A 23,336-nucleotide genomic window follows, 5' to 3' on the forward strand; every position below is an offset into this window, starting at 1 on the left:
CGTTGAAGTGCAACCCCGAATATGGTCTAATAGTATCGTAAACGGCCGCCGGCTTACCGACAACGGATATCGTGTAACCTGAGAAGCTATATTGGTTTTAATGCTACTATGAGCAACAAAACTGCTTTGTCCGTTATTTAACGTTCTTTATATAAATCATTTACAGCGTGGTCTAAATTTGTCGCCAAGATACGTATAGTTGCCTAGACTCAAGCATCACAACAGCTGCATCCTGTTAAATTGTAATAGTGGACGGGAAATACTTGTAGGTATTCCTTATGAGCATTAATGTATTTATTAAAACCGGCGTATAGCCACATACTTTTAATACTGCAGATTAACTTCAACAGTTTATTGGAAAAAAAATCTATTAATTTATTTATTTATTAATTTATGTGGATTGAAAAATTTTTTACACGTTCATAATTTGCTAAATAACAATATATTGTTAATATTCAGTAATTAATATTTAAAGAGGAAAAAATAACAATTTCGCTTAAGGCTTTTTCAAATATTCTATCATCAGGTTAAAAATCATCTTGGCAGTTTTGTTAAATATAATAGCAAGTCTATTCTTCATCGGCTAAATATTCTACAATAGAATTTAATGTTTATCCTTATACCTAACATTGGAAATGGATTAGTAAGTTATCAATAAAATTATTACATTTTAATGAAAATTATAGCTTTAAATCAGTCATACTTTTTCGAGAATAATATTAAAAAAATTGTTTGGTAAATTAAAAATCTGCAAACTGTTTCTTTAAAGAAAATAAATAATGACATATGGCATGCGCGTTATAATATAGAGGTTCATCATTAATAAAGAATAGCGTTTTGTGGCAACTTACTCCAGGTCTGTTCAGTCGCAGAGCATGATGGGCGTCTTTAGCTCAGAGGCCAACGAGCCAATTGCGATAATTGCACCAATGACACCTCTTGTGCCCATGCGTGACAATAAACATCATATTTAAACTCGAAAAACAACTTAGTTGTTTAAAACTTTAAGATGTAATATTCGATCTTAAACATGTACCCTAAGGTTGAAATCACGTTGCGAGCGATGAACTAAATAGTTTATCTTTGTAAACTGCAACGTTTGCATTTACGTTTTCTCTAGTACCGAGGGACGGTGTGCGTGCGATGGCTTGTGGAACTGGTTTCGCTTACAAGACCATTTCTGGTTTACGATATCACTGGGAGACCGGATTAGGAGACGATAACGTTCACGATTGGAATACCTCGCTAAACAGAGTTGTTAAATTGGTCCATACTCATTAAACCCACAGGTGGCGAGGTATCTCTTGAGTTCACCACCGCATTAACATCCGTAAAAAAACACCTAATTCCTGTTTGAATTTTACTTAAATTTTAAGAATGCGTTTTTTGCAAGCGTTATTTATAAAAATGGAAAATAATTAAAACATTTCAGATTTATCATTCACAATATAATATTATTAATTCCGCTGATTTATAAGGTAATCGAGGATAATAAAAGTTTTCTAGCTGTGAGTATATAATAAGTAAATGATGATGATGATGATGATGTTGATTTTTTGTTTGTGTTTAATTAATGTTCGACAGTATGCACTGTGTTGTTCGTTTAATATGAGGCTGTAACATTAAAATGTTATGACTTGCTCTGAATACATGACTATATTTGCTATCTTGATTGGGCGTTTTCTTACTTTCCTATTAATTAAAACCTAAAATTATTATGTATATTAAATAATTGTTAGACTAGCCAAGTTAGAAGCTTGAATACTAGTTAAAAATATGAACTGCTGTAAATCATACAAAAAATAATCATACCGGTAAAACAGTAAATAAAAAGAATTAAAAGTGAAGCACTGAAGTGAGTCAAATAGACGCTTATGTAATACACTAACAATATTATTTTGTTCTTGTCTAAGACAGATTCAAAATCGCATTTGCGCTCTTCTTACGGTTGCATCAGATTATTTATTTAATTTTTTTTTTCAACATAGACTGGTAAAGCAATAGATAAAAGCACAGGAAAACAATAATACAGGAGACAGTTTAATCGAATGGCTTTGGTAAAATCATAATAGTCAATCAAAACCATTAATAAACAATTGATATTTTTTTTTATAAAAATAAAATTATTCGCTATGAGATGAAACTAATTAATTAGAGTTGTGAGCAATTACTATATCCAGACAACAGTTCACAGTTGGTAATTGTAAGCAGGTTTCATAAGCTTCGGGTCAAAGAATTATTGTACAGTGACTGGTTTAATTTTTTTTTTTCACTTATTTAAAAAGATGGGGTTCATTACCGTCATTTGTTGAAATGCATTTAAAATAATTGCACAACTGCAGTGCGCGCCCATGCATGCGTTGTATGCGAAAATTGCACGCGATTTCATGTCAGTTGTTTTGAACAAATGTTTAAATATTATTTTGGGTAGAAGACAATTCCTGTACCGCTGTCAGACAATGTTTTCAAATTTTCTTTATAAACTTTTATAAAGCTTAAGGCAAACCTAATCTCAGAACGCCAATGAGTTTAGTAATATGCTCGAAATTTCTCTAGGAAATCGAAACAAGAATGAATAGATTCGTAAACTAAGGAAAGTAACCTACATGGTCCACAGGATTGGCAAACTGGAGTCACACTCGGTGTGCAGAAAAGATAGCGTTTGGTGCCTTAACTTCTGCAAACTGCCAAGCGCAATGTAGCGTCCTACATCTATAAGTAAGACGAAGGACCTTGTTCATATCGTCAGAGGACGCTAGATGCGACAGCTTCCAGCCGATTCTGTTGAAAATACTACGTCATATCTCTCGCGGTGAACATCCTACGGCTTAGGAACAAGGTTAAGTGCTTTTAGCAGTATGCTTCATGCCTGGTGAAGCTATAAATGCAAATATGCAAACAGTAAAAACCCAACTAAAATATTAGTTTGTTATGTATATTGGAGCAAAGTAAATTTCTACCGCTTAACGTTATATTTTATCCGACAATCACAATTAACGGATAATTTTTGTAGTTACCGAGCCGCGGTTATGATTGATTCTATTAGATCATGAGATGGGTTCGGCTGATCAAAGCACGTTGACGGCTCTAGACCACCTGCTGACACGGCGCGCCGCACTACTGTTATTGTTAAGGAAATATGAATTTATATTAAGTGAATAAAATTTAATAATTATTTATTATTATTTTTTAAAAAAAATACAAATATCTTTATAATCACAAACGATATTTTTATATATAATGACGACGACGGTTACGCTGTGATTGTAATTTTTCTTTTCCTTTTCTTCCTATACAGTCTGATCTTCTCGGATTTCGTTTTATTGTATATTTAATACGGAAGACTTTAGCACTTCGAGTAGACTGCTAGTACCCAACTCATTTCAAACTTTTTTATCCACCAAATACTTGTGTATAATTACGAAATATAACTTATATTATTACTTACAACCAAGCTATTACTGCTATGTTCCGATTGCAATAAAACATAGTACGGCTTTTGCATTGCATAAAAGGTTTATAATAAAATCATCTTAACTGGCACGTCTCTAAAAATGTTTATGTCTATGGTATGTTGAAAATGTATGTAATAGAACTTTAATCAAATTTATAACAAAATGATTGATCTCACAATGCCAAGAGTTTTTATTGCAACGCGTGCCTCATTCTCAGCTCTCTTATGAAACTAGCTAAATTGATTAAATTTCATAACTTAAAAGCGGCGTACTTTCAATTTACATTTTTTATTTTGTTCTGTTCAAGTCTGCCTAACCGTGTATAACAAAATCAAAGAAAAGTCCCTAGGAATAATACATATTTAATGATCTAGCAAAAACATATTTTCTAATAAAGCTAATGAAATTACAATAAATGACCGATTCAATTTATTCTAATTTGGTTAGCTTTATTACAAGTGCCTATAAGTTCATTACTTTGAACGTAATAATAACGTATAGCACTTTATATATGAATATTTCTTTGTGGTTTTAATTTACTATTAAACAAACGTCAAAAGTGACATATATGATAAGTGTACTATAGATCAGACGCAATAGAATGCTTGGCATGAATAGCACATCATAGGATCTCTATCTTAATCTGTCATTAAATCGAGTTCCTATTCAGCGGCAGATACCTATGTGTTAATTGTCGATAGTCTTCAGGAGCGCTGTTATCAAAACAGAGCGGCTCATCGAAACCGTCCAAATTTTAATAAGGTGCCCACTACCGCCTTTGTTAGCGATGACTTGGCAGTTTTGTACAATGGCTTGCGCAACTTATCGACTAAATCGATATCGGTTTACGAAGCGTTACGGGCTGCCCCGGCTACTGACCACATTTTGATTAATTGCATTCTTAAGCCACAAATAGTGCCAGTATGTTGTCCAATGCAACCCAAATTATTTACTGGCGCCGATTAATTAGCGAAACCGATGACGTGTATTTTCAGTGTTAAATTTTTTTAACGATTTTTTGCTTGTCAATTTAAGTATTAAATTCTTTTTATGAATCTCCTGCGCTCTAAAAACGGAAAGGCTTCACAAGAAAGGACGAAATGCAATAGAAAGAATTGAAAGTTTTTGACATTTACTAACAAGCCACCGTTACGTTAACTTATATTGTTAGTTGGAAATAAATCAAATCGGTCTCTACACAGCTTCCAATAAACCGATACATTTATTGATTTGTTACAGCCTTAAATTGGTTCCCAGCAGAGAATCACACCCATCATTTTGTTCGTTGTTGTTGTTGGGTTCATGGTCATGATTTTGTGACAATCTTGTTTCTTTTTAATGGTTACGAGACTATAGGTTTAATTTGGAAGACGCCGTATTTTGTTAATTTTCAAGAATCAATCATTTTAATAACAACTTAAAACGCTTAAATGATATAATAATGGCGAAATTCTTAATCAATTTATTTAAAATAAAGACGCGAATGGAGATATTCAGTCAAAGTCAATTTCATACAGACCACCGCGCTGCATTTGTTACTTAGCTTATTCATTGCTAATTGAAACAGGACGTAAAGTCTGTGCGTGGAGTAGGCGTTTAGCTCAACGGTTGCTACGCATGGCCCCCTACCGACGCGAACACCTTTTTACTTGGTCCACGCCGCGGGTGCCGCTTGATTGCCTCCGATCTCATCGTTTTATGTTCCTCATAAAGCCAACAATAATTCATTTAGACGACGTGACGCCACTCACTCGTTAACTGGTTCCACTTGTTCAAATGAGACTCGGTTGCGACTCCAAACGGTTCTGAATCCGTAAGAAATGTTTATTACACTTTATCCACAATACTGTCAAAAAGAGTTATTGGAGTTGATCAGAGGAGAAATGCTTCTGTATGTAATATAATAACACAAATCTTCCAATTAAATTTTTAAACGTCACAAACTCTACTAGTGCAGTGCTTCGTAAAGTTGGTATTTAATGAATGTTGTATAATAATTATTAGCGGCAGATTAGTGACACCAACATTAAATGCGGTTGCCTATCTGAGTCGAGATTTTACGTTCAAGTTCAATATCCATTTACACTATAACGAGCCTAATCAAATTTTTCGGAGAATCCGACCGGTGTATAAAATAAATAAATTCATTCCGAACCATTAGGCACGAGATCCGACTGTTAATGTCTCAATTTAGAAGCGGACGTAAATCTTCAAAGGCGTGACAATTACTGTTACTTTCCACCAATACAAACAAAAAGGTTTTCCGTCAATTATCGATAAATTAACCCGATTAAACACTCCATAGCAGACGGCGCCGGACTGTCTTATCTTTGGACATGCCACGCTTTTAGGCAGGTACCAACTTAACAACACATCGGCACAGAAACATTAAGATTTTTTGAACGAATATGCTTTTTATTACAATTATACGAAGAAGACATCTTAACATTAGAGACAGATTATCAGTCGAACTTCATTAATGACGTCATAGTTTCTACTAAAGTATACTTCAAACAAATCTGTTTATTAAACTTATTATTTATATTTTGTAGAGCTTATTAGACGTAAAACAAGCCTGAGAGTTCTGTAACAATGCAAAACTTTTAAATAAAAATCAAAGGATGCTTTTGTGCATTATAAAACTTTAAAACACAATAATGTTCAGGCATTACAATTGAATTATGTTAATTTTATTTTTTTTACGAGTACGGTAATTTAAAGAACGTCTATCATGTAGTTAGTTACAGAGCCACGTAACGAGCTGTTCTTATTTGAAGTATCTAAACCTTTTAATAGAAGCGGACCCTGTTGTGACTAATCATGATTAAACGACTTTAGACAAATTGCATGACCGTGACTAGGCATTTAGGGACCCGGGTTCGATCCCAAATCATTAAAAGAACAATTATAGATATCGCATTCCCACCTGCAACTTGTTGAAGAATAGTAATCTTTTCAAAACAAATAGTTATATTAGCTAGTGTACTTTGCTTATTGCCCAAAATAATGATTTATATAAATAACCCATTCAAGTTCAAGAAATTAACTGCTCCATTCTCAACTAACTCAGTGATACAATTTGACGAAGGTTATTATTTATTCGACATATAATATATTTTTAAAACTATTATTTTGGTATATAACAAGTCCTTATAAATATTTTCGTAACTAACTCCGATTTAAAAGTTTTGTTAAAGCTTATTTTAGTTATTTTTTATAACTTAACTAACAAGAAACCCGATTAAATTCGACGAAGGCCTATGAAAACGTAACAGAATTTTAAACGGTTTTTCTCCTTTTAAAACGCACTATGTTCTCATTATAATTGAAGATTCCGTTCGTTAAATTATGACTCATCATCCATTGATTTATTTCTTTAGCGTTTTAATTCTTGATAGGTGCAGGACGCTCTGTGGGAGCAACCTATCGCGTCGATTACGAACAAACAAATTGTGTGGACCTTTTTGTGCTTTCGACGTGTTAACAATGAGCGATCCGGCGCAACTGATCATTACCATTATGCCTTATAAGGCTTTGTGTTTTGAGTAAATTATAACAGATCCGGTTTTGGCATATTTAGTCGATGTTCTTAAGCGCATTGTTAGGTGCGGCGGAGAACAATAGAGTTTTATAAAGTAAGCGTTTTTCTTTCGATAATCACAATCATATAATTTTAATGAAGACCTTTATTATTTCTTTGCCGCTTGTCGAAATACTTCAACTTGTAACCTGTATACCTATTTAAAAGTGGCAACTTTGTTGTACTTTATATACCTATTTAAAGTTGGCCAAAAAATTACGTGAATACAAAGTTTATCATTTGCTTATTGCAGTTTAATATTTATATCGCAATTAAGTACCAAGTTTTTAATTAAGTGGGATATCTCTCTATACTCAATTGCAAATTTCTTAGCAAAATGACTATAACAAGCGTCTAACCTCTTTGACATACACAAAGTCGTTTATTAAGCAATTATATTGCACTGTTTTCCATGGTTATAATTACTTCAAACAGAAAAGGCCATAAGTGGAAATAGATCTAATTTAAGTAAATACACACAAAGCATTTAGCAAAATTAAAGCCAAGGCACTTAAAGATAATAATTGTAATATCTATTTTCAATAGCAACATCATTGAAATGCAAAACCTATTTTTCTGATTTTCATGATTTATTTAAGTACGGATATTTCTTTTGATTCCAATAACTAATTACATGTTCAAATGATATGATCATTATTATCCTAAATATTTAAGTTAATGTATTCTTTAGTAACTACTTAATTAAATCATTATACTTTTATGTTAAAATTATATATGGGGGCATTTGTTATAAATTATGAACATGAATATTTTTAATTATGTATGATATGATATCATACATATTTAAAAATTCTGACATATCATAAATATAAGCTTACGATCTTTTTTACCTTCTTGTATGTCACAATCATAACTTTAAAAGTTAATCTACATTTTCAAATTACTACAAAAACATTTATATTTACGTATTATATAAACATAATATATGTATTATGTATTATTTGTATGTCGTCGTCGTATCAACTCATAGACGACCATTGGAAGGCATAGACGTCCCCAAAAGATACCTATAGGGAATATACTATGTGGTATTGTGGTACGCAGAGAACGTTGCTGCCAATCCTCTGAAAACCTTTATGTGACCAGCGGTAATTCCATTTAATTAATGCACAAAGTATGAATATATAAGACTATATCCCGGAAATCGTACTTGCGACCTTCGATCGCAAGCCTCTAGGATCTTATGCCGCTAGGTTCGTTAGGTAGTTTAGATTTACCGATTAAAATTAGTTAGTAAAAAAACGATACCCTGTAATCACCGATCGAGAGTATCGAAAAACTTAGGAGCATCCCCTGTATTTCAACTTAAATTCTTGATATCTACAAGTGAAAAGTTTTTATGTACATGGGGTAGATTACAATTTATACAAATTATAAAGTAAAAATGCGTAGAAAATCACATAAATTAATGTAACATATTTATACAGGATGAATAGAGATGAAAAAGGTTGAAAAAGCTTTAAAGCTTTTTGCTTATAAATAATATAAACATACACCCCTTTAAAGCTTTTATAGGTATCAAAGTATAAGCAGGTATAATTAGATTTTAATTTTTATTTTTATTAATATTTATACCAAAGTAAGATTCTTTCGTTACATTCTCTTTTTTCTATAGATGAGACCGTGTGACTAGTGTATAACTACTTTTATTTCTATTTTTTATCACAACACGTAAAAAGCTGTTTATAAATACAGACATTAATTAATTAACAAAAAAGAGCAATTTCCGATGACACTATGATGCACAGAAAATTTAACAGTATGTTATTGAATCGTATAGATCAAATTTCTGCATTTTTGTAGATGTAAATAAAAAAAATAAAGTATATACAGTTTGAACGTGAGTACTTGGATGTAAATAAAAAAAATAAAGTATATACAGTTTGAATGGGACCACTTGGAATATTTCCAGTTTAGCTTCTATGTTATTATCTTAAAGCGTTCTTAAATGGTATTCTCTTGGGCGAAGTAGAGGCGAGCATATGCGGGCTATTTGGAATAGTACCGGCATGGTTTACAGCGTGGCTGGTCAGTAGCTGAACATCGAATTCTACAACAATTACAAACGGACAGCCTATGATTAAATTATGGCACTTACTCCGAGTGTTTCCTGAAAATTACATAGGATGGCTCTCGCAAGGTTGCGTTGGCACGCGATCTCCACTGCACGCATTAGGCCGATAACGTACTGAGGAAAAAGTAATTCTTACTATTGACTTTAATAAGCTAATGCAATCAATTTTAAAACCCATGACTGCGCTTGTACAAAAATAAAGTATTTGTTAGATTTATTTTATTTTTCGTTATCTTCCCGTTCGCATAAAATGTAGAGAAAAGTATATGAAGTAAAAATTTCTTTGATTATTTATTTAATTATATATTATTTTATTTTATATATTGTATTTCGACTAGATTTTAATTTTATCTAATCCTTATGGTTTCAGAGAGAGCCCATGCCATCGGTAGGAATCTCTTATTTGTGAATTTATTGTATTTTATGTATACATACTTAAAACTTAATCGCCAAATGTGTTGTTAAGTGTAAAGCTCGAAAACGATCGATAGATTTGCTTATTTTTTTCAAATATTCGTTAAGGTTGTTTTTATATTTTGAAGTTTTTTTGTTTGATTAAATAAACTGCTACAATAAAATAGTTAACAGTAAACTAATTTTAAATGTAATACTTAGTAAGTCAATAAGATAGTAAATACAATAACCATTATGAATTACGTCTATATTTTTTGTTTAAAGTTACCGCGACAGGCCAATACGCACGGCGATGAGGCAGCTAGTTTAAAAATAAACAGAGGCCAGAGAGTGGCAAAGATTAAAACAAATAGAAAAAATAACCAATAAACATAAAGTGCCAATTCAATGGTAGTGTAGAAGTGGCTTTAAACGACATAATAGCTAGCGATTTTAAAACGCGACCAATGAATGACGCATCGGTTTTAACGCGCCGCTGGTCACTCGTTTTAAGCGCGCATTGCAATTATCTGTACTTTGCTTAAGGAATATCACTAACTACCGTAATTATTCCAACGTATCTTTTATACTCTAGAAACAGTCAATAAATTTAGCCTTAGATTTCAAGATCGACTAAAATGGAAACGAACGAACAAAACGACTACTGTGATATTAAATAATTAAAGTAATTATGTATAAACATTAGCGTAAAGCTGACATTACGACACCAGAAAATATAATTATTTTGTTTGGCGTTGATTTATGTTAATTCTAAACGACATCGCGAGCGGCTTGTTTTAATGTGATTATTAATAATACTAATTAATTTGTAGTCTCGTATAGGTCAAAGTAGAAATAATTAATTTTTTAAAATTATGTATTGGGTTTAACCTTAACTCAGAACATTTTTAATAATTTGTATATGTAGTTGCATAAATTTTATGAACTCTTGCCTGAGATCATCGAGATCAAACAGAATACCTGATTTTCTGAAGTAAATGTTTTGTAAAAATCATTTGATTCTTGTAAAAAAAGGCACCAAAAATAGATAAATTATCGAAATAACGGCGTAGTCCTATAGCCCTGAGTCTATGTGCACACAGTGCTTTGTATTTCAAACAAAAAACAATTATTCCTAAAATTTATTAATTTATTCGCATCGTTATCAACAAAGGGTCATTTACAGAGTCCACTTATGGATGTCACGAAATAAACGCCAAGAAAGTCCAATATGATTGAAACTAGAATCAGATTAGGCTCCTTTTAATGGCATCCTTAGATTTAAAACTATATGATCGTACCGAACGCATCAAGATTTGAGAAGGATCCGTTTTCATTGTTACTTTCACAATATCGTTAATTCAATAGTGGAACAATTCATTGTCAAGCTTGATTACTACTTAAAATCCTTTACACTGTACTAGGAGCAATAAGAGTTTTTGATCAATATTCTTTTGAATTTTTTTGATGATGATTTAAAGGCATTACATGAAAGTGCGTTGTAATATCTTAAACAGTTGTCCACAAATTCTGTTATAACACAAAAATATTTATTGAAATAAACATGACAAATGAGGTGGTATAACTTATTCGTAAATAAAATAAAAAAATGGATAAATGTAACCACATAAAGAGGAATTATTGCAGAAATTAATATTGTTATGTAATCTAACCTAATAAGTATGTATACAAATTTCGATAATAAGTATTGTTATCAAAATTTGTAAAGAGTTAATAAAAAATAAACTTAAATAAATTGAGCTCTAATGAAAATATGAAAATTAAGTTATTTGTTTAATCTCAATAAATAAAAAAATATAACATAAATATACTTAAAAAAATAAAACTTGCCACAATTATCATCATTCACAAACACATACTTTTTAAATCGAAAAATATTTAAAATAACTTATATGTTAGTCACATTAAAAAAAGTTTATATTTCTATTGCCCTCAGGTGTTTGTACAAATGCCACCGCACCCAGCGTGTCATCAATCAATAGAATATTAAGAAACAGAGCTGCAGAGCGAGCGGCTGCTGAATTCGCAAGAGCAGCTGGATATGGACTTTACGCGGCACCTCCGCCTTATGGTGGATTTCCTTGGGGAGGAGGTGGTGGTGTATGGCCCGCCGGAGGATTACCATTGCCTCCAGGAGTTCCTCCGCCTGCAGTTGGAATGCAACATCCTGATTCTGTGCAACAGGGATTTTTGTCATCATCAGGACGAGGTCTTATTGGTAAGGAAAAGTACTAATATTTTTATCCTGTTTTTTCTTATTTATTTGTTATTATTTTTTCCACTTTGGTTCGTTTATAGTCATCACATATTTATGATGTGAAACGAATGTCAGAAGAAGTCTAATTTAATAAAAATAAGAATCAAAGTATCAAATTTTAAAAAAAATCTTGCCTACGCAGGGGGCGTCTATCGGCTGAAAAGAATAACTATATTTTTTTTAATAATAAATAATTTCTTATTATAGATATAGTAGAACACTTTTTTGTCAATCTTCGTATGGATTTACTAAGAGGTAATATAGATAACACGTAATATGCAGTACATTTTTTAAATATTAACTGTATTATCGAATATGCCTCAAGAGCGATTTGCTATAATTATTGACATTTATTTTGGTAGAGTTATAAACTTGAGAAGAGATATACGTCTGCATAATCGTTAAGATTTCATTTTAGTAAGACTGGCTTTGTGATACTAACGTTACTTTCATTAAACACTGATGTTATATTCAGAAATAAAACAATATGCGTTAATATATTGTTTAGATGTCGACGGTGACGATTCCGGCTCCCTTGACGGCGAGCAACCGAAGTTCCGACGGAATCGAACCACTTTTAGTCCTGACCAGCTTGAAGAACTTGAAAAAGAATTCGAAAAATCTCATTACCCATGTGTCTCAACACGTGAACGTTTGGCATCCAAAACGTCTCTGTCAGAAGCTCGAGTGCAGGTAAAAATTTATTCATAATGTAAATCAAAAGCTAACGAGATGTTATAAAAGATCGGTCTTATAAACAGTCAATTATATATAATGTACGTGAAATGAAAAATTTAACTTGTCTTGACTTAATCGAATCAGAGCTATCATTTCATTTCCATTTACATATTTGAATTTGTTAACTCGGCGAGAACAGAATACTAATCATGCTTGTTTACCGTTACTGACAGGTTTGGTTTTCCAACAGACGAGCCAAGTGGAGACGCCACCAGCGCATGAACCTACTCAAGCGCGGTGGCGGCTCGCCCTCGCACCGCCTTCCACATTCACCCTCCCGCTCCCGTTCCCGTTCCTTATCCCCCACTCGGGGCTCATACCTCGCCCCCCAAATGGGTGGCGAAAATAGTGCTTTCAAAGCACTGTCCCACCAGGATGCAAATGCATTAAAGGCTCTATCTCATCAAGCTCAGTTAGAAAGTAACGCACTGAAAGCACTTTCGCAAACATCCTTCGAAGGCGGTGCATTTAAGCCACATCCCGCATTAGAGAACAGTGCATTTAAGGCGCTCGTACCCCATTCGGCCGCTGCAGCACTACTGGCCGCTCAGTCCATACAACTTGCTCGCGGATACGAATCTCATTCCGATTCCGATGAAGAGATAAACGTTCATGATGAAAGCGACGACGAAAGCGGTAAGCGAAAAAACCAGACCAGGTCCAGATCTCCCAGTCCTTGCCGACAACGACCATTGACCTCTAGTGACTTACCTTTACAACTTACGAAGCACGATCGTTGATGTTTTAGTCTGTATTTTTGGGTTCATTTACATTTGTGACACCATTAAAATCATTCTTGTTGAAATTAAATGTATTCAATTATTATACCATGGGTGTTAATTTGCTTGTAAATTTATGTAAATATGTAGAGAAATAAATTGTTGATTATTGTAATGAAGACAAATGGAAAGCAAAATAAGCAATGCACAAACGACGTCGCTTTATTTATAAACTCAGCTATGTATAGAAGCTATGTTATTGTTTTTTCTGCTGTTAAACATGTAGGTTTTATCATATTTTGTGCCGAATTAATTTGAAATACAGACTGTATTACAATTATATAGTTGTTTTTAGTATTAAATTCTAGATGGTTGAATGTATTATAATTGTTTATAAGGTATTACCAAAGTATTAAAATGGTAAAAGCACGGTTCAATCAACTTAATAGTTCCTACACACTATCGTGTAACCAGGGATAATTTATGTAATAATGAACAATAATAATGGTCGACAATTCGGAATGTTTTTATTATCTAATAATTCGTACTAAAAATATCTTTACACTCGTTACAAAAATAGGACCAATATAAATATGCAACGTAACATATTGTAAATAATTTAATTTAAGCTTCCTAGCACTGTGTATTATTTATTGTTTAAATAAACATATTTTATTGTAAAACATTGTAGAAAATTAACAAATGTACCAACAAAAATAAAAGAAATAACTGATTTTTGTTTTTAATTTAAATCCACCCTTAGTACAATTCTTATAGCAAAGCTATAAAAGAGGTTTGGGATACACTGGCATTGATGGTGACCGATATGACTAATGAACATAATTTGCCTTAAGGTGCGTTTATATTTGTTAGACACTTAATCAAAAATATCTCAGATAGCATTATTTGTATTTCAAACACAGCAAAAATTATGATATTTTTTATTTCCGTGTGCTCTTTTTTAAAAGTGTAGAATCATGATGGTTTTCTTTAAGAAATATAATGTGATATGCGCCTTTTAGTTTATTTCTCTGCGGCAGATATTTATAAATTTACTAGAAACGCGTGTTTTATCATTTGTATAGTTAGTAGTAAAAAAAATTATATTGTAATTGAAAACAACTTTTGCGGATGTGGTCCCCACATTGTCGAGAGACATCTAACGGCTTTATTTCCAAATGGAATTACTAATCTTATTTGTCGCACGGCTTTTATGGTTACGAATGGACTTCTTTCACTCTATTAACATGTATATCTACAAATAGATTGAATACAGCGAACTACTTAATGTACCGAATATTAGTTGTTTTGATCAGCCAGGATTCTTAGGAACTGCATTCACTAGTTCCTAAGAAACCTGGTTAATTGTGCCACCTTCTTCAATCTTACCTGTTTGTGCCACCTGCCAAAAGAAATTATGAAACAATTGTGATAGCCCTAGACAAAAGCTTAGAAGTGTGAATCAAAGAAATTCCATCCAGTGTTACACGGATTACAGTCCGCATGGTTTTTGGAAATATGAGCACAGTAGTAACATTAAAGAATTGATAATCATTATTAAGTTTGACCTCTATTGCGATCAGAACCTGGTAAGCAAAGGTCCTGTGTCCACATGTGTTTTTCTTTATTTTATATATTAACGAAATTATTTTTGCTTTATAATTGTTTCCTAAGTGTATGTTATATTTATTGTTGTGAAGTATCTCCCTGCCCTTTCTCCTCAAATATAACTCATTACGAGGCAGATTGAGTAAAAAAAATTGAGTTGAAAAAAAGTTGACGTTCGATACGAGTTCTGTTAAGTTCTAATATTTAATGAATGAATTTCCTATTTTATCTTCGTCTTATCTTATTTCCATCATCCTTGCACTTTAATTATTGATCGAATGTACTAAACTATTCATTACTCGTTTTTATTGCATTCAGATAATATAATTTGCTCTTACACAGCTGCGATTGAAATTAGATACAAACTAAATTGTATCATTTGTTAACAAGTGTGACGTTAAATGAAATAAAATAGGCTTTGATGACTATCGTAAACACATATTAAGATGTAATTACTTTTTATTTTCATTTTATGTGTTTCAAATAGTTTGAATTAAATCAAAAAATATACTGAGATTTTGTTTTAATCTTTAAAAACAATAAAAGCTTCTATTATTATGTGCTTATTAACATTTGTATAATATAAACGTCCATTTTAAGTTGTTGCAATCGTATCATCGAAAGCAATTATCCTTTTTTCCTCCATTGTTAATAATAAATTCCCGAATCGGTCTTCCCGGATATCGATAATCATGTCAGAGAAAGCCGAAGTCTGTACAAAAACAAGATCGGGGAACGAATCCCGACAGTAAATCTCTGTATGATTTTATTTTGTTGACTTCTCTGCTCTAAGCATTTATCAATTAGAAACGTGAGGGATTTTATGCCGGATCTTAATATGGTTGGTATTTTGTCAATGTCCTTTAACGTAATTATTAATTATGTGACCCCAAATGAGTAAGCGACAGTTGATTTGGCTTTATATAATTTACAACTTATATGAAATCCACGGATTATCTTAGAAATATATTTGCGAATTACATTGCAAAAATAACGATAAAAACAGAAAATTATTGTTACTCTGAGAAGCATATTATACCAACATTATAACATCTAATGCTCTTTAATACCTTAAGCTTACATTACGCATTGATGTGTACGCAGGTAAATTAAATTATCTTACGTCTGAGGTTTTTTAATCACGTTAGCTCATTAGCTTTAAAAAATTATTCAGGGTCTTCTTTAGACGTTTTAAATGCCTGCCAGGGCCAATGTAATTAAATATAGTATTCTTAATATAACCGTTATTAGGGAATCTTTGACGTATATAACGTTTTTATCATGTTCCATGTCTATTGTTGTTCCACAAATACATTTAACCTGCTAAACAACACCGACACAGTCGTTTAGATTACAGTTAAATTTTATAAGCCGTAAGATTAGAAGTATAAAGTAATATAATATATACATATATATAATCTATAGTTATATATATAATATATAATATATATATATATATAATCGTTTAAGTTTCTAGACTTTAGCTTAAACCATTATCCAGGCACCACCAATAGTAATAAAACATTATTTATTCGTTTTTTACAGCTTTCTTTATTTACTATTAACCTGTCTTCTTTTAAGCATCATCATATACACATATACAATACGACCGGTTGGACGTGGCCCGCATTCAGCATGTTCTGACGACTTTAACAAGGTCATCTTCCCACCTTGTGGGTGAACTTCCTGCGCTGCGCTTGCCGGGTCGTGGTTTCTGTAGTAGTCTTTAGTCTGTGTAGTAGTCTGTAGTGACAGAACCTTAAGGCTCCACCGCCCATCGCTTTGTTGTCTTCTTACTACCATTTCAACTTGCCAATTCGCTTTTTAATATTAGTGTCTGTATTAGGAGTCTTCGTTTTATCAATATTTTAAATATTATAATAAAATAAAACTTCTTTTACATTTTTAAACACAAAATCATAATAATTTAAGAAATCTTAATATCCCCTTATAATATATAATCGTAAATATTTCATTTCAAAGATTATTTTGCTATTTATTATAAACTATTAAATTCATTTTATTTCAAGGCAATGTTAGTGAATGTAACCTATCATCAACAAATTGCCGTCGGCTCTATGCGTAATAATATGGTCTTCTTTTGCAGAAGACAGTCTTATTCTGAAGCCATTGCAAGTTCATTTTATTGAAGCTGTATATAATATCAAACTAAACTGTTTAAGTTTTCCTGTTCTATAGCCTAAGATATGATATATATATTTACTTATTTATTAAGCGTTTTGAATTAAGTACCTTTTAATAATAAGCTTCATCATATTTCAATGAATATATATTTTCAAAGGCTTGTCAACAATAGAAAATAAAGAATTTATGCTAAATATTTCTAGCAGCGAAGGTGTACAACCAACGTGTGTACTACATACCAATGATGACATACAGCACAGATACGCAGACTTCAGAACTCATGAGCAAGCTCTCACTCGCTCAACGAGCCGTGGAGAGGGCTATGCTCGGGATTTCTCTACCAGATCGGATCAGAAATAAGATTCATAAACTAACGAAAGTAACCGACAAAGCCGAGCGTATTGGCAACTTGAAGTAGCGATGAGTAGGCAACACTGCGTGCAGAAGAGATGGCTGTTGGTACTTCAAATCTGGAGTAAGGATCGTAGACCGGCGAAAGTAGCACAGGACTTCCATCCACAAGATGCTGGATGTTGACTGTTTCAAACTTTTATTACTTGAAATTTTTAAGAGAGACCTTTGTCGTGCAATAAATATCTTGGGACTGATGATGATGACATCTTTCCCTTCTACTCTATATATAAAGTTTAAAAAATAAAAAAAATGTCGTTACAGAAATGAGTAATAAAAATAGTCAAAAAGGAAGGTGCTTTGTTTATTTTTTTCAGAATAGTGCGGCACTTCGATAAAGTTGTACGCTCGTGATAGCCGCGGAGTGTGGATGCATGTACGCGCGCCGATCCAATAACAATAAATTTTGTGTCGTTTGAAGCACCGAGGCAACAGCGCAATGCTGTTGCTGCTCAAATCAAGAACACGAGACGAATATACAGAGCATTATTTGAAGAAATCATAAAGAAAATCAGCTATTTGTAATCGATTTTGTAAAAGGATCGAAAGTCTCTTTAAATTATAAATAAAAGTAATTCCACAAGTACACAACTCGTACAAGCTTATGATTTTCATAATTTTTATTCTGTCAGTATAGTTGGAAATAGCGACAGAAGTCATTTTTCGATCTCCGCATTATTTGGACTAAAATTACAAAAAACTGAAGTAAAGGTGCTTCAGATGTAAGAAAATATTTTGTATACAATATTGTATTCATCTATTTAACAATTACACAATACCCTACACTACATAAAAAGCTAAGATAAAAAAGCACGTAATAATACGCAAGTTAACTGTTTCCTATGATTGTTGTTCTCTTTAAAATAATTGGTGTATCCCGGCTGTTTCAAAATAAATACAAAATGCATAGTCGTATAATTAGTCTAATGCGATATATTATAAATAAAAAAACTCTCAAAAACCTCTTTAGGTTTTCCTTAAAAAATACATAATCTTTTTTTCGTAATGATAGATAACTTAAATTTTCTTTTATCTTTTGTTTAAAAACTACGAAAATGGTGAATAATCAATTCATAACTACACTAAAAATAAAGTATGTCAAACGTTAAATTTAAATGTCACTTTAGAATCATATACTTAATAAAAATTATATAGAGTTAATTAAATTTCGTTGACTCAAAAACTGTGGTCAAAAAATTTAATTAAGCGTATAAGCAAGACGAAAACAGAATAAAAGCAATAATATTGTAGGTAGTTTCCCATAAAACCATGAGCAGATTCGAAATGTAAGCACATTAAGTTATCGGTCAAATTATCTCGATGTGTGTTACAATATTTATTTGTTTCTCACTCGGAACGGGGTCCGGTGATTGTGGGCAGAGTGTTCTCTCCCAATTAGGTGGTTATTGACGTTTTACTGTTATCAGGTAAATCTTGGAATGGTGGCTCTTATTCGTAGTGTTCCTTTATATTTAGGAATAAACATTGCTATTGAATCTAATTAGATAATATTCAAGAAATATATTTAAATAAATGCTTTATATAAAAGGCTAACGTAATTTTCGTCTAAATAAAATTAGCCCTTTATGAATTTAACACGTACAGTAGGCAGTATTACATCCCCTTGTCACATTACTAGTCAAATTTTAATTATAACATAGGATAACACTATAACTAATACTACTACACAGATCCAATAAAGAGCCAAAGATATATCCAATTCAGGAATTGTATTAAATCTTTTATAGTTTTAATCCGCACTATACATACGGAGAAACGTCGATACAGCCCAAAGTCGACATTTATCCCTAAAAGGGAAGCTGTTAATAGAGTCATTCAACGTTACCGGCCGAATTATCTACAAAGAGAGAAGTCGGTTCGGTGTCGGTCGGAAATATAAATTTATTTGGTGGTTGTCGCCGCGACACGGGCGCCCGCGCCTCTATCTTGCCGCGTAATCTTGAACATTGGCGTTAAAGAATTTAAATTATACGCCGATACAAATGAACAGGCGACCTCGTCTTATTTATTGCCCTAATCCAAATTATATCGACTAGGTTTTTCGGATTTTGAGAACATTGTCACGTAATTTGTAGTATTATATTGATTACGATATTTTGAATGCGCCTGTGCCTAAACAAGTTAAATTTTTATAAGTAATAATTTATTATTGCAATCGAACAAACTACTTTACAGATTTTTAGACGGACTGTGATGGAATATATTACCGAATAACAATAAATAACTCCAGAGACGCACAGTGAACCTAAATTAAGTCGTTGTTGCGCCATATATTATAGGAAGCGGCAGACTAGTACTATAAATTTAAATCACTAATATTTCTCTTGCCAGGTTCTAATTAAGTTTAGCAACCAATTCACGCATGCGCATCGATCGCGATTGCCCGAAGACACCATTAGTCTTATCATCATATTCGCATGCAATACAATATTCTTAACGTGTGCATTATTAAATCGTTTATAGTTCATTTAAATTACTTGTACGGAACTAAAAATTTCTGTGGAGTGCATGTTGATCAAAAGAGTCTTTAAAATAAAAGACATGTAAATATTCTTACATTTTGTTAGCGAAAATTATAAACAGAAACAATTAAACGTGTTAAAAATAACTTTATTTAAAATTTAAAATAATATCGCCTAAACAAATCGTTTAATGCAGGTTATTTAATTAGCTTAGTAATGTGGTACATTATAAGAATATAGGCCTTTTCTTAGAGAATAAGATAAAACCGTAACCTGCCATGTCGGTCCAGTGCCAATTGGAATTGTCACATAACATTCGGGTTTTTGATATACATTGATTTTTCGAATTCCTCTTACCATTTGTAGCCCGAGGTAATGTTATATAATATTTTAATAAACACGTTTGCGGCCGAACCCAACGCCTGCCGTACAAAGACTCATCTCTGATGATGCTCTAAGATTATAACGAATGAAAACCGGCGATGTATTTATAAGTCAAAAATAATAACAAATATACAAATTAGAAAAAAAAAACCATTTTAACTTGTTAATCGAAGACGCAATTCACGTTTTGCTTTTAAAACTGTTTTCAAATCATCTATTTCCTTTGAAGGTAATTTAGCTAAAGGTTTTATAGCATTTTTAAAGTTTTCTCTAAGACTTTTTCTCTCTTCTAAAAAATTTGAGATGGTTTTCCTGGTTTCATTTAGTGCATTTTTCTCAGCGATATTTTTTTCTTTAATGAGCTTGTGCTTTGTTTCTAATTCTTCTTTGAGTGAAATTTTCATTGAGCTTAATCTCTCTTGAAGTTCTGCAATAGACATTTCGCAAAGTAAACCTATGCCCGATGTTTCAGTTAAATCTATTATTTTTGGAAGCTTCGCTCTTTTGGCTATTATCGCTAAGATCTTGATTTCCTTAATCATTTGAATTTTGCGATTTAATTCCTCCTGTTTATTTTTCAGAGCTTCTAAAATAACGGCTTCACTTTCTTTTTTAACCATATCAGCGTCTTCTTTCTTTTTATTAGCAATTTTTTTTCTTGCTTCTACTATATTTAATTCTAACAATGAGAGTTTCTCAAAAATTTGACGGTTCACTTCCATTTGCTCTTTCTTCCACTTTTCAATTTCTTTATTCCAAATTTCTTTTTGTTTCAGAAGCTCTTCGCATTTTATTTTGTTATCTTCATGAACTTTTTTCTTTGCCAACACAGCTTCTTCAAAGGAAATTTGGCCAAGCAGATGTTTTTTTTCAATATCGAGAACTCTTTCCCTTTCTCTTTCTTCACGATCATACTCTTCTAATTCTTGGATTTTGCCGGTGTTTTTACAATCATTAAGTAAATCTTGCAGCCATTGTATCTCTTCTTCTTCAGTTAATTTAATTCTTTCTTTTAACCGTCTTAACGTAGCCACAGTATCCTTCACAGGCAATAAAGGTTCCTTTAAGACATTATTGTAATTTGATTTGGGGAAAGATTTTTGCCAACCTTTTTCCATCTCGTCGGGAACGTTGCAACATTTTTTTAATTTCTCATCGTATCCTTTTGGTGCATCGTGAGATGTTTCTTTCTTTACCTCGTTTAGCAGTTTCATCGCCTTTTGTTTATTTATTTCATGAGCATGTTTAAGTTTTTTGTCAATGGAATCTTTTGTTAGCATATGCATTATTGGTTTCTCTAGTACTGAATTTGGAGGAGTCGCTGGAAAGGATAATTTTTGTGAAATAGTTTCTCTACTTTTGCTTCTTACTTTTAGAACCTTTGGTTGAATAGGTATCGTAAGAGGTCGAATTTTAGAACATTCTCTCTTTTTTAAGTATTCAGTATACATTTGTGCCATTTTTGCCATGGACGGCTGCCAAGATAAAAGTGGTTCTATTATTCTTTCGGTAACATAGTTTGTGTCATAAATTGATTGAGCTATTTGAGATATGCAAGTTATAAATTCATCATTCTTTAAAGAATTGGAGAGAGCACTCAAAAGAGATTTACTTAAAGAGAATAAGCATTTGTAGAGCAAAAGCATATCAGACGACGACATTTGAAATATTATACCATGTATTGTTATCATGAGGTATTCTTGATTTTCGCTTTTCTGTTCGAAAGGTAAATGTGTAATAATTTCTGCTAGAAGCTCTTTATGTTTCATTATATCAAGATAAGTTTTTGCAATCCAACATCGTTTTAAATCGTCTATAGGATCGTCACAGTTTTCAATATATGTCTTGATGTATTCACACGGCGATAGATCAGAAGAATCCCCGTTTACAAGAACTGACTTCAATATTCTAAAATTATTACATGTGTAATTAAACACCATTGTTATGAATAAATATAACGCAAAACAGAATATTAGTAAATGACAGCAACACACAATGACACAATTTTTATTGACATACATAGTAGTAAATTATAAGTGGATAGTATTTTGCGACCAGTCTTTCTTAAATAATAATGTTATAATTATTTTTAAAGATAATGTGATTTTCCAATTGCTGACAACGGTTAATTTTATCTTTATATATATTGTGTAAAAATTATTACATAACAAAGCTGGCTTATTTAGCTGAGAAAAAATTTCAAGTCCTGTATTGTATATATTAATGCGATATGACCAGCGAGTCAATTCCTTGTAAATCATTCTTAGACTATCTCACATTTCGCTCCCGTCGCTCAGATTGGTACCGGCATCGGCAGTATTTAATTAGGTAGCCAGTCTGTTTTCGCCGGGCCTGTCATTAATCAATCATACCGACGCAAAGCTATTATTCGACAGTTCGACACCTCAAGCGGGATCGCTCCGATACGCACAAAGTGCAAGTCACATGAGACCTCTTTAAATATAATAATCGTGTTAAAGACAACCACAAAGGCCATATTCGATTAGAGGAATTTTAAACAGGTTCCTGTCTTGTTATCTTCACACTATTGTCGGCTCGTAACTTACTCGTCATCTTAGTGGATCTGCGCGTTTTCATTCCCTTTATAATTATTCTTCCTTTGGTCGGTAATCATTAATGAACACTCGCTTAGTATTGAATATATTATTCTTTTGCCTTTAGTATTACAGTTACAAAAGGTAAAAGACAATCCTTTTTGAATATTAATAATTATGTATTTTAATTGCCTATTCTTAACAGTTAAATTAAATATATTTTAGCTAGTTTTGACATACCATAACCTTGCTATTATGTTATAAGTTAATCAATGCGATTGGTTATATGTGCCTTTAATGGTTGCATGTATAACTCATTTTTCATCAAAAAGCTTTTTAGCTTTTACAACTATTTTCACTTACCTTGTATATAGTGAAATAAGTTACATTCATTTATTTTTTGTTTAGGAACGGGGCAGGCCAATAACTTCTGTCAGTACAAACTCTGCGGAAACAGAGAGTAAACAATAATTAATTTTAATATGTAATGAT

General features: G+C 32.2%; 2 protein-coding genes across 2 annotated transcripts in view; one reads left to right on the top strand and one right to left on the bottom strand.

The window, feature by feature from the left end:
- The window catches only part of LOC137928755 (paired box protein Pax-6-like), a 47,808-nt gene extending 34,288 nt beyond the window's left edge, over positions 1-13,520 (top strand). Inside the window, exons 4-6 of the mRNA XM_068771717.1 lie at positions 11,481-11,762; positions 12,310-12,494; positions 12,713-13,520. Coding sequence (XP_068627818.1) covers positions 11,481-11,762; positions 12,310-12,494; positions 12,713-13,279 — 1,034 coding nt within the window. The 3' untranslated portion in view covers positions 13,280-13,520. The remainder of the gene's footprint in view (positions 1-11,480; positions 11,763-12,309; positions 12,495-12,712) is intronic.
- Positions 13,521-20,444: 6,924 nt separating this feature from the next.
- On the bottom strand, positions 20,445-22,229 carry LOC137929039 (cilia- and flagella-associated protein 99-like). The gene has a single exon (XM_068772091.1). The coding sequence runs from the start codon at positions 22,227-22,229 to the stop codon at positions 20,445-20,447; it is 1,785 nt and encodes a 594-aa protein (XP_068628192.1).
- Between the last annotated feature and the right edge of the window lie 1,107 nt (positions 22,230-23,336).

Source organism: Battus philenor, unplaced genomic scaffold (assembly GCF_028537555.1).
Source record: "Battus philenor isolate CCGP_79_NKW_IND1 unplaced genomic scaffold, ilBatPhil1.0.hap1 SCAF_4, whole genome shotgun sequence".
NCBI classification, from domain to species: domain Eukaryota; kingdom Metazoa; phylum Arthropoda; class Insecta; order Lepidoptera; family Papilionidae; genus Battus; species Battus philenor.